Genomic DNA, 20,047 nt, shown 5'->3' with positions numbered 1-20,047 from the left:
ATAATCCCAAAATATTTTTAAACTATATTAACAGTAAGAAACTGAAAAATGTTGCCCCCCTCAAAAATAGTCTTTTATACAAGAAAATTCCATGACAGATGACATAATTAGGGATACTAGATACTAGATATTCTGCACTAAATGACGCCTGTTTAAACAAGCAGCAAGTATGGCACTGCCTCAAAATCACTAAAGTATACAAATCCCCGGGCCCAGATGATATACATCTCCATGTACTGCAGGAATTAAGTTCTGTGATAGACAGACTGTCATTTTTAATATTCACAGATTCCATAATAACAATTTCTGTACCACAGGACTGGCGCGTAGCAAATGTGGTGCCAGTATTCAAAAAGGGGACAAAATCTGAGACTGGATATTAAAGGTCCATAAGTTTAACCTCTACTGTGGGTAAATTCCTTGAGGATTTCTCTTGAGATGCTATCCTGGAGTATCTCAATAAGAATAATCTAATAATCCAGCATCGACATGGTTTTATGGGGGATCAGTCCTGTCAAACTAATCTGATCAACTATAAGGAGGTAAGTTTCAGACTGAGCCAGGTTAACGCAGTGGGTGTTGTCTATATGCACTTTTCAAAAGGCGTTTGATACACTGCCACAAAGGGAAAAAAAGGGTGGTTATTAATGGAACACACTTGGATGGGATCACAGTGGAGTACCACAGGGGTCAGCACTGGGCCCTCTTTTTAACATTTTTATTAATGACCTTGTAGGAGGCATAAAGAATAGAATTACAATATTTGCAGATGATACTAAACTCTGCAGAGTATTCAAGAGGAGCATAATTTAATATTACAGGATTTATACTGACAAGCGAAAGGCTAACAATGTTTTGAACGTTCCATATGTCACCATTCACTACTGCTCGCAATGTGAGACTACCATCATTTTATAGACAAATCATCTTGGCTAACTCATATAAAATTTGGACTGCCAACTATTTATGATTAGTTATGCAGATTCTTGTCATGTCACTGCATTGGTACTGTTTTTCTCCTGGTGGTGGAAAAAAAATTCTTCTTGTATACTACAAATTACAACCTGTTCTCACTTTCCCTAATAACTCAGTATGTTATTAGTTTGATTCCTAAGTCAAAGGTCACTGGTTCAAATTGAGGAGCATCCATGAACAGAAACAGCATTATCCAGCTAATTTATAGCGGTCTCTCAGCTAAGAAAATTGCCAAACTGCATCATCTGAGTGCCATGACAGTTGAAAGAATATAAAATGAAGTTCATCCATACATTCAAAAGCCAAGAGGTGGCCGTCCATGCAAAATATTGGAATCAACAAGTTGGCTCATCAGAAGGTCTATCAGTTCTGGAGCGACAAACACAGCAGTAGAGGTGGCTTGTTTTTCTTCATAATAGTGAGATCACAAATGTCCATGCTAGCACTGTGCAACGCATGTTACATAAGTCTGGAATGGTAGCATGAAAAAAGGTAAAGAAGCCTCGACTGCATTATCGTCATAAGAAACGTTGGATCGAGTTTGTAGAAAAGTATGAAAAGTAGACAGTGTAGGATTGGAAACTAGTGACTTGGAGCGATGAGACGAAAGTCAATAGACTAGGCTCTGATGGGTGCAAATGTGTGTGGAAGAAACAAGGGAAAAATAGCTAACAGATCAATTGAAGAAACTGTCAAGTTTGGTGGAGGAAGCCTGATGATATGGGGTTGTTTCACAGCCAAAGGCATTGGACACTTGACCAAGATCGTTGGTGGTCTCAATGCTGATCTATATGTGAGTATCCTACAAGACAAGATACTTTGTACACTCGAGTACCATGGGTATGAAAAGGATGACATAGTGTTCCAGCAGGACCCGAAGCATATGTTGAGATTGGTGAAGAAATAGTTCAATGACAATGAAGCAGGGGAGCTGGATTGGCCCCTACAGTCCCCAGACTTCAACCCAATCAAACACTTGTGGGTAGAGTTGAAGAAAAAGCTGTATACATACCCAAGGGAATCAACCAGTATGCACCAACTTTGGGAAGGTGTAGAAAAGACCTGGGACCAGATTTCCTTTGAGACATGCTTGAATCTGACCGAGAGCATGTCCAGAAGGATTCAGGCAGTGTTGAAAATCAAAATACAAAATACTTACAAAATAATAAAAATACAAATTTTGATTTTTAGGAGCAAAATAGTAACGAGAATGACGAGAATCTGCATACCTAATCATATGTAAAATAGATGCAAGTCAAATTTATGTATAAGATAGCCAAGATGATTGTCTATGTTTTGATGTTAGGGTACTGTCACACAGTGCAATTTTGATCGCTACGACGGTACGATTCGTGACGTTCTAGCGATATCATTACGATATCGCAGTGTCTGACACGCAGCAGCGATCAGGGACCCTGCTGAGAATCGTACGTCGTAGCAGATCGTTTGGAACTTTCTTTCGTCGCTTGATCTCCCGCTGACATCGCTGGATCGTTGTGTGTGACAGCGATCCAGCGATGTGTTCGCTTGTAACCAGGGTAAACATTGGGTAACTAAGCGCAGGGCCGCGCTTAGTAACCCGATGTTTACCCTGGTTACCAGCGTAAACGTAAAAAAACCAAACCGTACATACTCACATTCCGGTGTCTGTCCTCCGGCGTCTCAGCTTCTCTGCACTGTGAGTGCCGGCCAGCCGGAAAGCGAGCACAGCGGTGACGTCTGACGTCACCGCTCTGCTTTCCGGCCGCTGTGCTTACACAGTGCAGAGAAGCTGAGACGCCGGAGGACAGACACCGGAATGTAAGTATGTACTGTTTGTTTTTTTTACGTTTACGCTGGTAACCAGGGTAAACATCGGGTTACTAAGCGCGGCCCTGCGCTTAGTAACCCGATGTTTACCCTGGTTACCCGGGGACTTTGGCATCGCTCCAGCGCCGTGATTGCAACGTGTGACCGCAGTCTACGACGCTGGAGCGATAATCATACGACGCTGCGACGTCACGGATCGTGCCGTCGTAGCGATCAAAATGGCACTGTGTGACAGTACCCTTAGTCTCACCTTCAAAGCAGTAGGGGATGGTGAGATATGGAGCCTGAAAGTCAAAAGTTCAAAACATTGTTACCCTTTTGCTTGTCAGTGTATATAAGCTGGGGACTTGGGCTGAGAAATGGCAATTAAAATTCAATGTAGACAAATGTAAAGTTATATACCTGGGCAGAGGAAATAAAATGTATAATTATGTACTAAATTGTAAAACACTGGGTAAAACTGTAGAGAAAAAGACTTGGGTGTATGGATGGACGGCAAATGCAACTTTATTGATCAGCATTTGGCAGCTTCTGCCAAGACACATGAAATAATGGAATGGATTAAAAGAGGCATAGATGCTCATGACAAGAGCATAGTTTTGTCTTTATACAAATCACTGTTTTGAGACGTCACATTAAATAACAGGATTAGTGGGATCAGAGCAATTTTGATTAGTTCGTACAAACCCTGCAACGGGGATGTTTTTAACAACATGACTGGGATGACAAGAGGTGGTATATAGTTCCCCTCTTTGGGTTTGCAAACAGTGGTTGCAAACACAGACATAGTGTGAATATTGCCAACAATAAGACATAAATCCAAATAATGAAGTTTCTTGGTTTTGTGGGAAAAAATGAAAGAAAGATTGAATTAGAATTAAAATAATTGTTAAAATATGGTCGCCACATCACCAGACCACAAGTTGATTAATGTTGATTGCCGATGCATATCGGCTTGAATTTTAGCTTATCCCTCCCTAAACAGCTTTAACTTTTTATGTTGGTGGGTTTTCCCCCATGAACTGCTCACTTCAGGTCCTTCCATAACAATTCTGTGGGATTATGGTCAGGCTTTGGCCCTTCCAAAACTGTAACTTTTTTTTTCTTAAGCCTTTCTTTTGTACAACAACTTGTACGTGTGTTTTGGGTCATTGTCTTGCTGCATGACCCCCATTCTCTTGAGATTCAGCTCATGGACAGATGTGCTGACATTTTCCTTTAGAGTTTGCTGATAAAATTCAGAAATCATTGTTCCATCAGTGATTGCAAACTGCCCTGGCCCAGATGCACAGATGCAGTAAAAGAGGCCCAAACCATGACACCACTGTGTTTTACAGAAAGTATGAGGTTTTTATTCTGTAACATAATATTTTTCTTTTGTCAAACATAACAGATATCTGACATTGTAATTTTTTTCTATTCAGTTAATTAATCCTGTAAGTCTGAAATTTTGACTCAATCGCAGAGACAGGCAAACCCGAACAGTGAAGTTTGAGGTCCGTACCGGACACCTACTGTTCGGGCACGGACCCCAGACATGGACTTCTCCAGGAAGTCTGGGTTACTGTTCACATTCAGCACACAGAACATCAGGTATTTTCATGGCCTCTTATCCATGGCACCTTACCAGCCTGAGAATACCAGCCCCAGCTGTCTGCTTTAGCTTGGCTGGTTGTCAAAAGCAGGGGGAAACCCCCCACAGTTTTCTTAAATTATTTGTTTAAATAATTTTAAAAATTGAAATGCGGACCCCTCTATTCTTCATAACCAACCATGATAAAGCTGACAGCTGAGGCTTGCAGCCTGCAGCTGTCAGTTTTGCTATGCTAGTTATCAAAAATAGAGGGGAACCTACACCATTTTTTTTCATTTATTTATCAATTTATGTATTTATAGCGCAGGTGTTTTCAACGACAGCAGGTGTAGGTTGATGGCAGTAGTTCTCCTGTCAGATGATGCCTGTGACCGGAAGTAAACTTTTTACCTCCAGTCACAGCTGCTGGCTCACATGCTGTCATCTGACAAAGTGGGAATCGCAGCTCTCTGACTGGCAGTCATAATCTTACCGCTGATCAGAACCAGTGTTTGCTGCGCTGTCATCTGCATGACAGCTCGGCAAACACTGACTCTGATCGGCAGTAAGATTATTACTCCTGGTCAGAAAGTTGTGATTCCCACGCTGTGAGATGACAATGGATGTTTGGATCCCCATTCTTCTGAATGGGGTCCGGGTTCAAGTTCATGTACTGTTCTGGTACCCCAACTGAACTTTTTTTTAACTGTTTGGCGCATCACGCCGGACCCGAACATCCAGGGGTTTGTCCATCACTACTCATTTATATGATTTGGTTCTTGATCTTCTTTTACAACTTGAATGAACATCTGATGTCGTTTTAGGTAAAATTTATGCATAAATATGTAAAATTCTGAAGGGTTCAAAAACTTTGAAACATCACTATAGTTTTGAGAGACCAGGATGTAAAAATAAAGTGGAAAAATGGGATAAGCAATTATTTGTTCTAGCTCAATAAATGGGGTCCTGAGCAGCGACCAATTCAGAAAACTGAAGTGGATGCAGTACTCCAGAAGGCATCAGGTCAGCTTTATTGATTACTAGGCATATCCAACCAGATAATGTGCATTACCTGTATGTGAACAGCGCCCTATACAAGCCGCTTTTCTGCAATAGTATACTACGCAATCACCCCCTCCATGAATTGGTACGCTGTGAGTGGTTGTCTTATCAGTATTTTGCACCTGTGTTGCCGCCATCTTTACTGCGTGGGTTTGCTGCATCCTGATAGTGCCTTCATTTGGAGACCTGGGCAGGTAAGCACTGCTGCCCCTTTTCTGCTGTATTAATACTAGGCACAACGCCATACATTTTTAGTAGCTGTGCCTGATATTCAAGCTCAATCACATTAAACTAGATATGACTCATCTGCATTGAGCTGCAGTACCGGGCACAGCCTCTGCAAAAAAAAAATAAATGTGATGCAATCATATTCTTTAGTCCCGTATACTCAAATGTTATGATCCCAGTGGCTTAGGATCACAAATCTAACCAGCTAAGTCAGAGACAATAGGACGAGCTCTGGGGATGTGGTAACTGGACTGACCGCAAAGCTGATCCTAACCAAACACACTAAAGGTAGCCGTGGAACGGTTCCTGAAATCCTAGACGTCTCTTCACGGCCTGAGAAACTGACTACCCCTAGAGATAAAGTAAGACCTCACTTGCCTCAGAGAAATAACCCCAAAGAAATAGAACAGCCCCCCACAAATAATAACGGTGAGTTAAGAGGAAAAGACAAACGCAGAGATGAAACAGGTTAAGCAAATGAGGCCCGCTAACACTAGATAGCAGAAAATAGCAAGGGATCTGTGCGGTCAGTAAAAAACCCTATACAAAAATATCCACACAGAGAATGCGAGAACCCCCACACCAACTAACGATGTGGGGGAGCAACTCAGCACCCCAGAGCTACCAGCAGCAGAGGAATCACATATTAGCAAGCTGGACAAAACTCATAATATTCTAGGAACATATTGAACACAGATGAGCAAGAATAAGCAAACAGAACTTAGCTTCTCTTGAAGAGACTGGTAACGGATGTAGACAGGAGCAAACAGAATAGCACTGAATACAACGACAGCAGGCATAGACAGAGATTCCAAGTGAGCTTAAATAGAAAACCAGCCCACAGATAACGAGACAGCTGATGCCAGTCACAAACCTGCAGAAAGACAGCACTCACACAGTACCACTTGTGACCACAAGAGGGAGCCCAGAAATAGAGTTCACAACAGTACCCCCCCCTTGAGGAGGGGTCACCGAACCCTCATCAAAACCCCCAGGGCGATCAGGACGAGCCACATGGAAGGCACAAACCAAATCGGCCGCATGAACATCAGAGGCGACAACCCAGGAATTATCCTCCTGACCATAGCCCTTCCACTTAACCAAATACTGAAGCCTCCGTCTAGAAATACGAGAATCCAAGATCTTCTCCACCACGTACTCCAATTCGCCCTCCACCAGCACCTCAACAGAAGGAACCACAGGCACCACATACCTCCACAACAAAGACCTATGGAACACGTTATGAATGGCAAACGACGCTGGGAGGTCCAAACGAAATGACACCGGGTTAAGGATTTCCAAAATCTTATAAGGACCGATGAAGCGAGGCTTGAATTTAGGAGAGGAAACTTTCGTAGGAACATACCGAGAAGACAGCCATACCAAATCCCCAACAAGACGTCGGGGATCCACACCGCGACGGCGGTTGGCAAAGCGCTGAGCCTTCTCCTGTGACAACTTCAAATTGTCCACCACATGGTTCCAAATTTGCTGCAATCTATCCACCACAGAATCCACCCCAGGACAGTCAGAAGGTTCAACCTGACCTGAGGAAAAACGAGGATGAAAACCAGAATTGCAGAAAAAAGGCGAAACCAAAGTAGCAGAACTAGCCCGATTATTAAGGGCAAACTCGGCCAATGGCAAAAAAGTCACCCAATCATCCTGATCAGCAGAAACAAAACATCTTAAATAAGTTTCCAAGGTCTCATTAGTTCGCTCGGTTTGGCCATTCGTCTGAGGATGGAAGGCCGACGAAAAAGACAAATCAATGCCCATCTTAGCACAAAAGATCCGCCAAAATCTGGACACAAACTGGGATCCTTTGTCAGACACAATATTTTCAGGGATGCCGTGCAAGCGAACCACATTGTGAAAAAATAGAGGAACCAAATCGGAGGAGGAAGGCAACTTAGGCAAGGGCACCAAATGGACCATTTTAGAAAAACGATCAAACACCACCCAGATGACAGACATTCTCTGAGAGACTGGAAGATCCGAAATAAAATCCATGGAAATGTGCGTCCAAGGCCTCTTCGGGACAGGCAAAGGCAAAAGCAAACCGCTGGCACGAGAACAGCAAGGCTTAGCCCGAGCACAAATCCCACAGGACTGCACAAAGGAACGCACATCCCGCGACAAGGAAGGCCACCAGAAGGACCTAGCCACCAAATCCCTGGTACCAAAAATCCCAGGATGGCCTGCCAACACCGAAGAATGAACCTCGGAAATAACTCTGCTGGTCCATCTATCTGGGACAAACAGTCTCTCTGGTGGGCAACGGTCAGGTTTATCCGCCTGAAATTTCTGCAGCACTCGTCGCAAATCTGGGGAAATGGCAGACAAAATAACTCCCTCTCTGAGGATACCAGCCGGCTCTGAAACTCCCGGAGAGTCAGGCACAAAACTCCTAGAAAGAGCATCAGCCTTCACGTTCTTCGAACCAGGCAGGTACGAGACCACGAAATCGAAACGGGAGAAAAACAACGACCAACGAGCCTGTCTAGGATTCAGCCGCTTGGCCGACTCGAGATAAATCAGATTTTTGTGATCAGTCAAGACCACCACACGATGCTTAGCTCCCTCGAGCCAATGTCGCCACTCCTCAAATGCCCACTTCATAGCCAACAACTCCCGATTACCAACATCATAATTCCGCTCGGCAGGCGAAAACTTTCTTGAAAAGAAAGCACAAGGCTTCATCACAGAGCCATCAGAGCTTCTCTGCGACAAAACAGCCCCTGCTCCAATCTCAGAAGCATCAACCTCGACCTGAAAAGGAAGAGAGACATCAGGCTGACACAAAACTGGAGCCGAAGAAAACCGGCGCTTCAGCTCCCGAAAGGCTTCCACGGCCGCAGGAGACCAATTAGTCACATCAGAACCCTTCTTGGTCAAATCCGTCAAGGGTTTAACCACACCAGAAAAATTAGCAATGAAGCGACGGTAAAAATTAGCAAAACCCAAGAACTTCTGAAGACTCTTAACAGATGTAGGCTGAGTCCAGTCATGAATAGCCTGGACCTTGACTGGGTCCATCTCAATAGTAGAAGGAGAAAAAATAAAACCCAAAAAGGAAACCTTCTGTACTCCGAAGAGACATTTTGAGCCCTTCACAAATAAGGCATTAGCACGCAGGACCTGAAATACCATCCTGACCTGCTTCACATGGGACTCCCAGTCCTCAGAAAAGACCAAAATGTCATCCAGATACACAATCATAAATTTATCCAGATATTCTCGGAAGATGTCATGCATGAAGGACTGGAACACAGAAGGAGCATTAGAGAGTCCAAAAGGCATCACCAAGTACTCAAAATGGCCCTCGGGCGTATTAAATGCTGTTTTCCATTCATCCCCCTGCTTAATATGCACAAGGTTATACGCACCACGAAGATCTATCTTGGTGAACCAACTGGACCCCTTAATCAGAGCAAACAGATCAGATAATAATGGCAAAGGATACTGAAATTTGACCGTGATTTTATTTAGAAGACGATAATCTATACAAGGTCTCAGAGAACCATCCTTCTTGGCCACAAAAAAGAATCCAGCACCAAGAGGGGAGGAGGACGGGCGAATATGTCCCTTCTCTAAAGACTCCTTTATATAACTCCGCATTGCGGCATGTTCTGGTACAGACAAATTAAAAAGTCGTCCCTTGGGGAACTTACTACCAGGAATCAAATTTATAGCACAATCACAATCCCTGTGAGGAGGCAGGGCACCGGATCTGGGCTCATCAAATACATCCTGGTAGTCCGACAAAAACTCAGGGACCTCAGAAGGAGTGGAAGAAGCAATTGACACCAAAGGAGCATCGCCATGAATCCCCTGGCAACCCCAACTTGAAACAGACATAGCTTTCCAATCCAGAACTGGATTATGGGCCTGCAGCCATGGCAGACCCAAAACGACAACATCATGCAGATTATGCAGCACAAGAAAGCGAATCACCTCCTGATGTACAGGAGTCATGCACATGGTCACTTGAGTCCAATACTGAGGCTTATTCTCAGCCAATGGTGTAGCATCAATACCCCTCAGTGGAATAGGGAATTCCAAAGGCTCCAGGACAAAACCACAGCGCCTGGCAAACGACACATCCATCAGGTTCAGGGCAGCACCCGAATCCACAAAAGCCATAACCGAGTAGGATGACAAAGAACAAATTAAAGTAACAGACAAAATGAATTTAGGCTGTATAGTACCAACGGTGACAGATTTAGCGATTTTTTTTTACGCGCTTAGAGCATGCTGAGATAATATGAGTTGAATCACCACAGTGAAAGCACAACCCATTTTGACGTCTATGATTTTGCCGCTCAATTCTGGTCAGAATTCGGTCACATTGCACAGACTCAGGTCTCTGTTCAGAAAACACCGCCAGATGGTGCGTAGATTTGCGCTCCAGCAAACGCCGATCAATCTGAGTGGCCAAAGCCATTGAGTCATTCAGACTTGCAGGCGTAGGGAACCCCACCATAACATTCTTAATGGCTTCAGAAAGACCTTCTCTGAAATTTGCAGCCAGAGCACACTCATTCCATTGAGTAAGCACCGACCATTTCCGAAATTTTTGACAATACACCTCAGCTTCATCCTGGCCCTGAGAGAGAGCCAGCAAGGCCTTTTCTGCCTGGTTCTCAAGATTAGGCTCCTCATAAAGCAGTCCAAGCGCCAGAAAAAACGCGTCCACATTCAGCAATGCAGGATCTCCTGGCGCCAGGGAGAAAGCCCAATCTTGAGGGTCGCCGCGTAACAAGGAGATAACAATTTTAACTTGCTGAGCGGAATCACCAGAGGAACGAGGTCTCAAAGAAAGAAATAATTTACAATTATTCTTAAAATTCAGAAACCCAGATCTATCTCCAGAAAACAACTCAGGAATAGGTACTTTTGGCTCAGACATAGGACTGTGAACAACAAAATCCTGAATACTTTGCACCCTTGCAGCAAGATGATCCACACTAGAAGTCAGACTCTGAATATCCATGTCTGCAGCTGAACTCAAAGCCACCCAGACATTAAGGGGATGAGAGAAGCTGGACAGACTGCAGCAAAGGGAGAGGAAAAAAAGAAAAAAATTGTACTCAGGACTTCTCTTATCCCACTTCTGCGATGCATTAAACACTTTTCAGGCCTGCTGTACTGTTATGATCCCAGTGGCTTAGGATCACAAATCTAACCAGCTAAGTCAGAGACAATAGGACAAGCTCTGGGGATGTGGTAACTGGACTGACCGCAAAGCTGATCCTAACCAAACACACTAAAGGTAGCCGTGGAACGTTTCCTGAAATCCTAGACGTCTCTTCACGGCCTGAGAAACTGACTACCCCTAGAGATAAAGTAAGACCTCACTTGCCTCAGAGAAATAACCCCAAAGAAATAGAACAGCCCCCCACAAATAATAACGGTGAGTTAAGAGGAAAAGACAAACGCAGAGATGAAACAGGTTAAGCAAATGAGGCCCGCTAACACTAGATAGCAGAAAATAGCAAGGGATCTGTGCGGTCAGTAAAAAACCCTATACAAAAATATCCACGCAGAGAATGCGAGAACCCCCACACCAACTAACGATGTGGGGGGAGCAACTCAGCACCCCAGAGCTACCAGCAGCAGAGGAATCACATATTAGCAAGCTGGACAAAACTCATAATATTCTAGGAACATATTGAACACAGATGAGCAAGAATAAGCAAACAGAACTTAGCTTCTCTTGAAGAGACTGGTAACGGATGTAGACAGGAGCAAACAGAATAGCACTGAATACAACGACAGCAGGCATAGACTGAGATTCCAAGTGAGCTTAAATAGAAAACCAGCCCACAGATAACAAGACAGCTGATGCCAGTCACAAACCTGCAGAAAGACAGCACTCACACAGTACCACTTGTGACCACAAGAGGGAGCCCAGAAATAGAGTTCACAACACTCAAATGTGGCTCCAATTAAAGGGAACCTGTCAACCTGAATTTGGCGGGACCTTTTTTTCGGTCCGATGGGCAGTGTTTTCGGGTGTTTTATTCACTCCTTCCTTTCCCGCTGGCTGCACGCTGGCCGCAATATTGGCTTGAAGTTGATTCGCTGTCCTCCATAGAACACGCATGCGCAAGGCAATCTTGCCTTGCGCACGCGCAGTATGCTTTGCCCAACTGCGGGCAAAGCCGAAAAGCATTAGTGCGCATGCGCCGGTGCACTATGTCCCGGAAGTATTTCGCTGTGTTCCGGGACATAGTGTGCCGGCGCATGCACACTAATGCTTTTCGGCTTTGCCCGCAGTTGGGCAAAGCATACTGCGCGTGCGCAAGGCAATATTGCCTTGCGCAGGCGTGTTCTACAGAGGACAGTGAATCAACTTCAAGCCAATATTGCAGCCAGCATGCAGCCAGTGGGAAAGGAAGGGGTGAATAAAACACCCGAAAACACCGCCCATCGGACCGAAAAAAGGTCCCACCAAATTCAGGTGACAGATTCCCTTTAAATGATGTGTTATTTCACTCACTCTTGGAGCAACACCTTCAACACTTGCTGTTGGGGAACTGGGATACTTTCATGAGGGATCTCTCACAAGGGGATATTAAGATAATACTTATTTGGAGCACCTCTCTCTACTGATTTCTCGATAACAACATTGACTACCACAATAATGTACTCATCATTGCCAATATAGAATACGTTATAGCAAGGACAACATTTCTACCATAGGTTATGGAATTATAAGCTAAACCTTTACTCTACAGGAGGTAGGGAGCAAGTAACCTGGTACGGTTGGTTGCACACAATAGTTTTCAGCTGCTGCAGATCTACAGGTCACCAGACCATATAGGAATAATGTGGAGAAAAACGTGGATTTCCACACTGCTGATGAACTCATGAATAGACATACACAGAACTGTATTAAATTCGGTTTTATCGATGCGTTTTGAAGTAGACTCATTCCTTCCTCAGGATACAACTAGTGATGAGCGAGTATACTCGTTACTCGAGATTTCCCGAGCACGCTTAGGTTGTCTCCAAGTATTTTTTAGTGTTCGGAGATTTATTTTTTCTTGCCGCAGCTGAATGATTTACATCTCTTAGCCAGCTTGATTACATGTGGGGATTCCCTAGCAACCAGGCAACCCCCACATGTACTTATGCTGGCTAATAGCTGTAAATCATGCAGCTGCGTCAACAAAAACTAAATCTCCGAGTGCTTACAAATACTCAGAGACCCCCACGAGCGAGCTCGGGAAATCTCGAGCAACGAGTATACTCGCTCATCACTAGATACAACTACATGTAGCTAGAGAGCTCACTGAAATCTATGCCTGCATTTCTTTAGAGTCTTCTCTGGTTGTGTGCACTTTCAAACTTTTCACCTAGACATTGCCAATCACAGCTTGGCAGTGACTGTGATTTCTCTGTCACTTAGAGAAGACATACTCTACTCATAAAGCACCAAACAAGAATATCACAGCAATGGAGCTATGCAGCACAAAATGAAAAAAAAACAGCAGAATTAGGGGAGCTCAGGGCCTTTTACAAGGAATTTGAGTCAATTTTTGGACAATGTGCCAGGTACTATTTAACAATATACATCATCTAAAAGTTCATGATAGAGTTAAGGTACAGCACATGATTACATAACCAATGGTACAAAATTGAGCCTTAGTTCTGTATAAAAGTTACCACATTTAGGATGGGTATTCTATCATGGTAGTCACTGTTGATATCATTAAATCGTAGGCAAATGACAGGTCCCCTTTAAGATCAAAAAAGTTGTATGTAAAAAGAATTCTGAAGCGATCTTGATTGTATGAATTGATGAAAACATTATCATTTTGGCATGCGAACAAATATATTGCAGAATGTTTTATATACAATGCAGTGCTACACAACAATATATTTGCTTGTTTTGTGTAGTAGAATCAATAACACCAGACGCTGAATAGTCTTGGATCTGCACAGTCAGTAGAGACTGTTGAAAGCAAATCCTTTTCAGTTGGTCTGCAAGCTGTGTCTAGTGAATGGCTCCACTTAGCTGCTACAGATTATATCATTATATTCTTGGCATATTATCAGGAATAAGTGGTTATGTTTCCCACAGCTGCATTATGTAGCTCAATTTAAGACCAGAAATACATTCAAGTTAACAACATGAAACTACTGTGCTTTCTTCTCTGCTCTGAAAAGCTCATCAACATTTTTTTTTAATTTAACGAGTATGCTTCGTTTTTGGCTGAAAACACCTGCTTCAGCTCATATTATTTAAAGATAAGACTAGTACAAACAAAGATAATTCTGTAGACCACTCCAGTGTCATCTCACGTGACAGAGTTGTTAGATTAATTTATCTTGCCTGTAATGAAGGTGTTTTGTATCTCAGTCTACCCAGCAAATATGCTCCTCTGTCCAAATTCAATGAACCTTTAGATGAGAAGTCAATCCAAGCAAGTCCTGCAGTCCTGGTGATCGGTGGCAGAAGGAGAAAATTCAGGGCTTCTGAGAAGATGGCTGTTGATTTCAATCTAAGCTATCTCAAGGAGCTTGAGAGAGAAAGGGTTCTGGAAGTCCTATATCGAGACCAGACTCTTCAGAAAGCAGAGGAAGAAAGAATAAGGTACAGTGAATGCTTCTAATTGCATGTCTAATGTTCATGTGGTGGAGTAGGCAAAGCTCTATAAAGAGTAAAGGAATATTAGTCATTTTCCCAAACTCCTAAATTATTGATTTTTCAAAAATTGTGAAGAAGCAGTGGCTATTGTCAAGTATTATTAAACAGCTAATTGTGCATCAGCCATCTATTGGCTATTGCAATTTGAAAAAGCATAGATTCATCTGATAGATTATAATTTTGCAAGAGCTGTAACCACTGGTTAAAGGTGAATGGTCTTGGTAACCACTTAATCAGTAAAGACAGCCACTGGAAATTGAAAAACCTGAACAGATATTCTTTTCTAACAAGTATAAAAGCAGGAGCTACTATATACAGTAAATTCGGACTAAGAATGCATTGACTGATTTAAGGATCGAATGTTGCTAACACAAACTAATTTTGCAATACACATGTCAAATGATAACCAGGAGAATGGCACTGTTACATTTTTCATTTTAAATGAACAAAATGATACACTGAGAAAACCAGTCTTTTTTTGTTCCAAAATTCTATAACGTCTACATATTATTGATGCAAAATGTAGGAATTACATCCATCAATTGGAAATTAGGTCATGCTTTTGTTTATTGCTCCCCTCATTATTTGAACCATTAAGTATGAACAGTAAATCTGGGCCAACCTCTAGAATTATTAAACTACCGGTAGCTTAAATGGAGCAATTTATTGTGTGCTGCACCTATTTTCAATGATAATCTGCTTTTCTAACTTGTGAATATAGCTACGATTTCGGCTGTAGCTAAATTGACTTCTTTGATTGGACATTTTTTATATGTAAACTTTTTTAAATACTTGAAAAAGTTTAGTTCAATGCAACTAATTATTATTATTGATCTAAAAATTGTTTTCAAGCCTAACCTAAATTTATATACTTAAAACTGACATTAAACGTCAGAACATAACATATAAGTTTTTACAGAGGGCAGTCAGACAGCTAGGACCCCCAGCAATCTTGAAAACGGAGTCCAGTAAAACCCCCATTGGAATAAAGCAGGGGTCTCTCTTTATTCTCTTTGTAACTTCCATAAATAGATTAAGGGTGCAATAAATGACTTGAGTCCTGGCATTCTATTTAAGTGAATGAGGACCTATCAGTTCTCAGAATAGACTCAAAAAGTATAATTATAAGACTTTTCCCAAATATATGTCTTAGCAAATCCAATTACTCTCAGTATAAGCCTATGTTCACACTTTGTTCTTTTGCAGAATTTTCTTCAGAGCCAAAATCTGCTGTCTTGGCATTAAGAATGCTGCCTTCATAATGCTCATTTTTCAGTGTTATTTCAGAGTTTTTGTATTGTTTTGTTGCCGCGATTTTCTTATGCAGATTACTTTTGTATTTTACACCAAAAACGCTGCAAAACGTTTAATGCCATTTTTGCACATTCTCATTACTTTCTATGGGTGAAAACTGCCGAAAAAAAACACTGAAAGAATTGGCATGCTGAAGTTTTAAAGAGCTCAGCAGTTTTACAATTCAGTCAGGAAAAAAAAGAACAAGCGTGTTAATGAGATTTCTGGAGTATCACATAGCTTTTGCTGGTACTGTTAAACTCAGCTTTTAATTTGCGTAAAAAAGCTGCAAAACATTGCAGAAAAAATGCAAACTGTGAACTTAGCCTTAGGGCTCATATCCATGTGTAAAAAAAACCTTCCAATATCAGGACCGAAAAAACGGACGAGTGTCATGCGAGTGCTGTGCGATTTTCACACCTAGCATCCAATTTACATCCGAGTGCAGTGCGATTGCTATCTGATTGCAATGCGATTTTAACATGAGCTTTTACATAAAGCAATTCTCTGTCACGATAAATATATAGCGACCTCGCGGGGGGGTCGATAGTGGACTGCACAACAAACTGACAATGAGATGGAAAAGGGGGGAAGAAGGCCCTATTAATAGGGAAATTAAGGAATGGTCACCTCCTGCTCAAACCTGAGCCTGTCCCTGCACTCCCCTAATGCCCTAAGTGGGTCATTCCCCCCACCACCGTCAGGAACCTCATCCCTAACTGTCACCTCACACTGCCCTGGCTAGTGCACTGGCCGGCAAGAGTGCTAGCCTCTCCACTGCAGATGGTACCACACAGGGGATAGTGACAAACACAAAAGAGACGAGGAAAAAACACCACATTTAGCTTCCAGACTCAGCTGCCCAGCTCCACACCACAGGTGACACTGAAGCCGGACTCCAAACTCCATTCAACGTAGGATATGACACCAGGACCTCAAACAGCTGAAACACGTTGGCACCAGAGAGCTCCTCACACATCGGCTGGTCTCGAGAGAAACTCTATCACCATCAGTCAGCTGATTCATCAGGTGACCATTTAAAGGATGGTGGGAGTGGTTACCACCCACATCAGCTTACCCAGCAACACTGCAGTTACACCAGATTGACAGCGGAGGAAAAACTGACATTAACCCCCGATGATCCAGAATGGAAAAAAGCTACTTTTAAAACAGAGTGGAGCCAGAGCTGCCACAAATCCAAAAATGGATCGTGACATTCTCTATGTCATTTACACATCATTTTCAAAGGAAATATTCATCAAAACACACATATATATATATATAATTGATAGATAGAAGAAAAGCCAGCAATTTGTGTGCACTTACAGTAAAATCACACTGACAGATTAGAATAGAATAGAATACATAGAATAGATATATACACATACAATACATACAGTTAGGTCCATATATATTTGGACAGAGACAACATTTTTCTAATTTTGGTTATACAGGTCCTTCTCAAAAAATTAGCATATAGTGTTAAATTTCATTATTTACCATAATGTAATGATTACAATTAAACTTTCATATATTATAGATTCATTATCCACCAACTGAAATTTGTCAGGTCTTTTATTGTTTTAATACTGATGATTTTGGCATACAACTCCTGATAACCCAAAAAAACCTGTCTCAATAAATTAGCATATTTCACCCGTCCAATCAAATAAAAGTGTTTTTTAATAACAAACCAAAAAACAATCAAATAATAATGTTCAGTTATGCACTCAATACTTGGTCGGGAATCCTTTGGCAGAAATGACTGCTTCAATGCGGCGTGGCATGGAGGCAATCAGCCTGTGACACTGCTGAGATGTTATGGAGGCCCAGGATGCTTCAATAGTGGCCTTAAGCTCATCCAGAGTGTTGGGTCTTGCGTCTCTCAACTGTCTCTTCACAATATCCCACAGATTCTCTATGGGGTTCAGGTCAGGAGAGTTGGCAGGCCAATTGAGCACAGTAATACCATGGTCAGTAAACCATTTACCAGTGGTTTTGGCACTGTGAGCAGGTGCCAGGTCGTGCTGAAAAATGAAATCTTCATCTCCATAAAGCATTTCAGCCGATGGAAGCATGAAGTGCTCCAAAATCTCCTGATAGCTAGCTGCATTGACCCTGCCCTTGATGAAACACAGTGGACCAACACCAGCAGCTGACATGGCACCCCACACCATCACTGACTGTGGGTACTTGACACTGGACTTCAGGCATTTTGGCATTTCCTTCTCCCCAGTCTTCCTCCAGACTCTGGCACCTTGATTTCCGAATGACATGCAAAATTTGCTTTCATCAGAAAAAAGTACTTGGGACCACTTAGCAACAGTCCAGTGCTGCTTCTCTGTAGCCCAGGTCAGGCGCTTCTGCCGCTGTTTATGGTTCAAAAGTGGCTTTACCTGGGGAATGCGGCACCTGTAGCCCATTTCCTGCACACGCCTGTGCACGGTGGCTCTGGATGTTTCCACACCAGACTCAGTCCACTGCTTCCTCAGCAATCTTCCTCAGGGTCCGGTCACCTCTTCTCGTTGTACAGCGTTTTCTGCCACATTTTTGCCTTCCAACAGACTTATCATTGAGGTGCCTTGATACAGCACTCTGGGAACACCCTATTTGTTGAGAAATTTCTTTCTGGGTCTTACCCTCTTGCTTGAGGGTGTCAATGATGGCCTTCTTGACATCTGTCAGGTCGCTAGTCTTACCCATGATGGGGGTTTTGAGTAATGAACCAGGCAGGGAGTTTTTAAAAGCCTCAGGTATCTTTTGCATGTGTTTAGAGTTAATTAGTTGATTCAGAAGATTAGGGTAATAGGTCGTTTAGAGGACCTTTTCTTGATATGCTAATTTTTTTAGACAGGTTTTTTGGGTTATCAGGAGTTGTATGCCAAAATCATCAGTATTAAAACAATAAAAGACCTGACAAATTTCAGTTGGTGGATAATGAATCTATAATATATGAAAGTTTAATTGTAATCATTACATTATGGTAAATAATGAAATTTAACACTATATGCTAATTTTTTGAGAAGGACCTGTAGACATTACCACAATGAATTTTAAACATAACAATTCAGATGCAGTTGAAGTTCAGACTTTCAGCTTTCATTTGAGGGTATCCACATTAAAATTGGATGAAGGGTTTAGGAGTTTCAGCTCCTTAACATGTGCCACCCTGTTTTTAAAGGGACCAAAAGTAATTGGACAATTGACTCCAAGGCTATTTCATGGACAGGTGTGGGCAATCCCTTCACTATGTCATTCTCAATTAAGCAGATAAAAGGCCTGGAGTTGATTTGAGGTGTGGTGCTTGCATTTGGAAGGTTTTGCTGTGAAGTAAACATGTGGTCAAAGGAGCTCTCCATGCAGGTGAAACAAGCCATCCTTAAGCTGCGAAAACAGGAAAAAACCCATCCGAGAAATTGCTACAATATTAGGAGTGGCAAAATCTACAGTTTGGTCCATCGTGAGAAAGAAAGAAAGCACTGGTGAACTCATCAATGCAAAAAAATCTGGGCGCCCATTGAAGACAACAGTGGTGGATGATCGCAGAATAATCTCCATGGTGAAGAGAAACCCCTTCACAACAGCCAACCAAGTGACCAACACTCTCCAGGAGGTAGGCGTATCAATATCCAAATCTACCATAAAGAGAAGACTGCATGAAAGTAAATATAGAGGGTTCACTGCACGGTGCAAGCCACTCATAAGCATCAAGAATAAAAAGGCTAAACTGGACTTTGCAAAAAACATCTAAAAAAGCCAGCACAGTTCTGGAAGAACATTCTTTGGACAGATGAAATCAAGATCAACCTCTACCAGAATGATGGAAAGAGAAAAGTATGGGGAAGGTGTGGTACAGCTCATGATCCAAAGCATATCACATCATCTGTAAAACACGGTGGAGGCAGTGTGATGGCTTGGGCATGCATGGCTGCCAGTGGCACTGGGTCACTAGTGTTTATTGATGATGTGACACAGGACAGAAGCAGCCGAATGAATTCTGTGGTATTCAGAGACATACTGTGTGCTCAGATCCAGCCAAATGCAGCCAAACTGATTGGTCGTCATTTCATACTACAGAAGGACAATGACCCAAAACATAAAGACAAAGCAACTCAGGAGTTTATTAAAGCAAAGAAGTGGAATATTCTTGAATGGCAAAGTCAGTCACCTGATCTCAACCCAATTGAGCATGCATTTCACTTGTTAAAGACTAAACTTCAGACAGAAAGGCCCACAAACAAACAGCAACTGAAAACCACCGCAGTGAAGGCCTGGCAGAGCATCAAAAAGGAGGAAACACAGCGTCTGGTGATGTCCATGAGTTCAAGACTTCAGGCAGTCATTGCCAACAAAGGGTTTTCAACCAAGTACTAGAAATTAACATTTTATTTAAAATTATTGAATCTGTCCAATTACTTTTGGTCCCTTTAAAAACAGGGTGGCACATT

General features: G+C 42.4%; 1 protein-coding gene across 1 annotated transcript in view; it reads left to right on the top strand.

Moving 5' to 3' along the window:
• The window catches only part of SYTL3 (synaptotagmin like 3), a 200,984-nt gene that overhangs the window by 9,672 nt on the left and 171,265 nt on the right, over positions 1 to 20,047 (top strand). Inside the window, exon 2 of the mRNA XM_077289229.1 lies at positions 14,019 to 14,252. Within this exon, the coding sequence (XP_077145344.1) occupies positions 14,019 to 14,252 (234 nt within the window). The remainder of the gene's footprint in view (positions 1 to 14,018; positions 14,253 to 20,047) is intronic.

The sequence above is a fragment of the Ranitomeya variabilis genome, chromosome 2 (assembly GCF_051348905.1).
Source record: "Ranitomeya variabilis isolate aRanVar5 chromosome 2, aRanVar5.hap1, whole genome shotgun sequence".
Taxonomy (NCBI): domain Eukaryota; kingdom Metazoa; phylum Chordata; class Amphibia; order Anura; family Dendrobatidae; genus Ranitomeya; species Ranitomeya variabilis.
The sequence above is the reverse complement of the archived record's forward strand: the minus strand, read 5'-3'. Positions and strand labels throughout refer to the sequence as shown.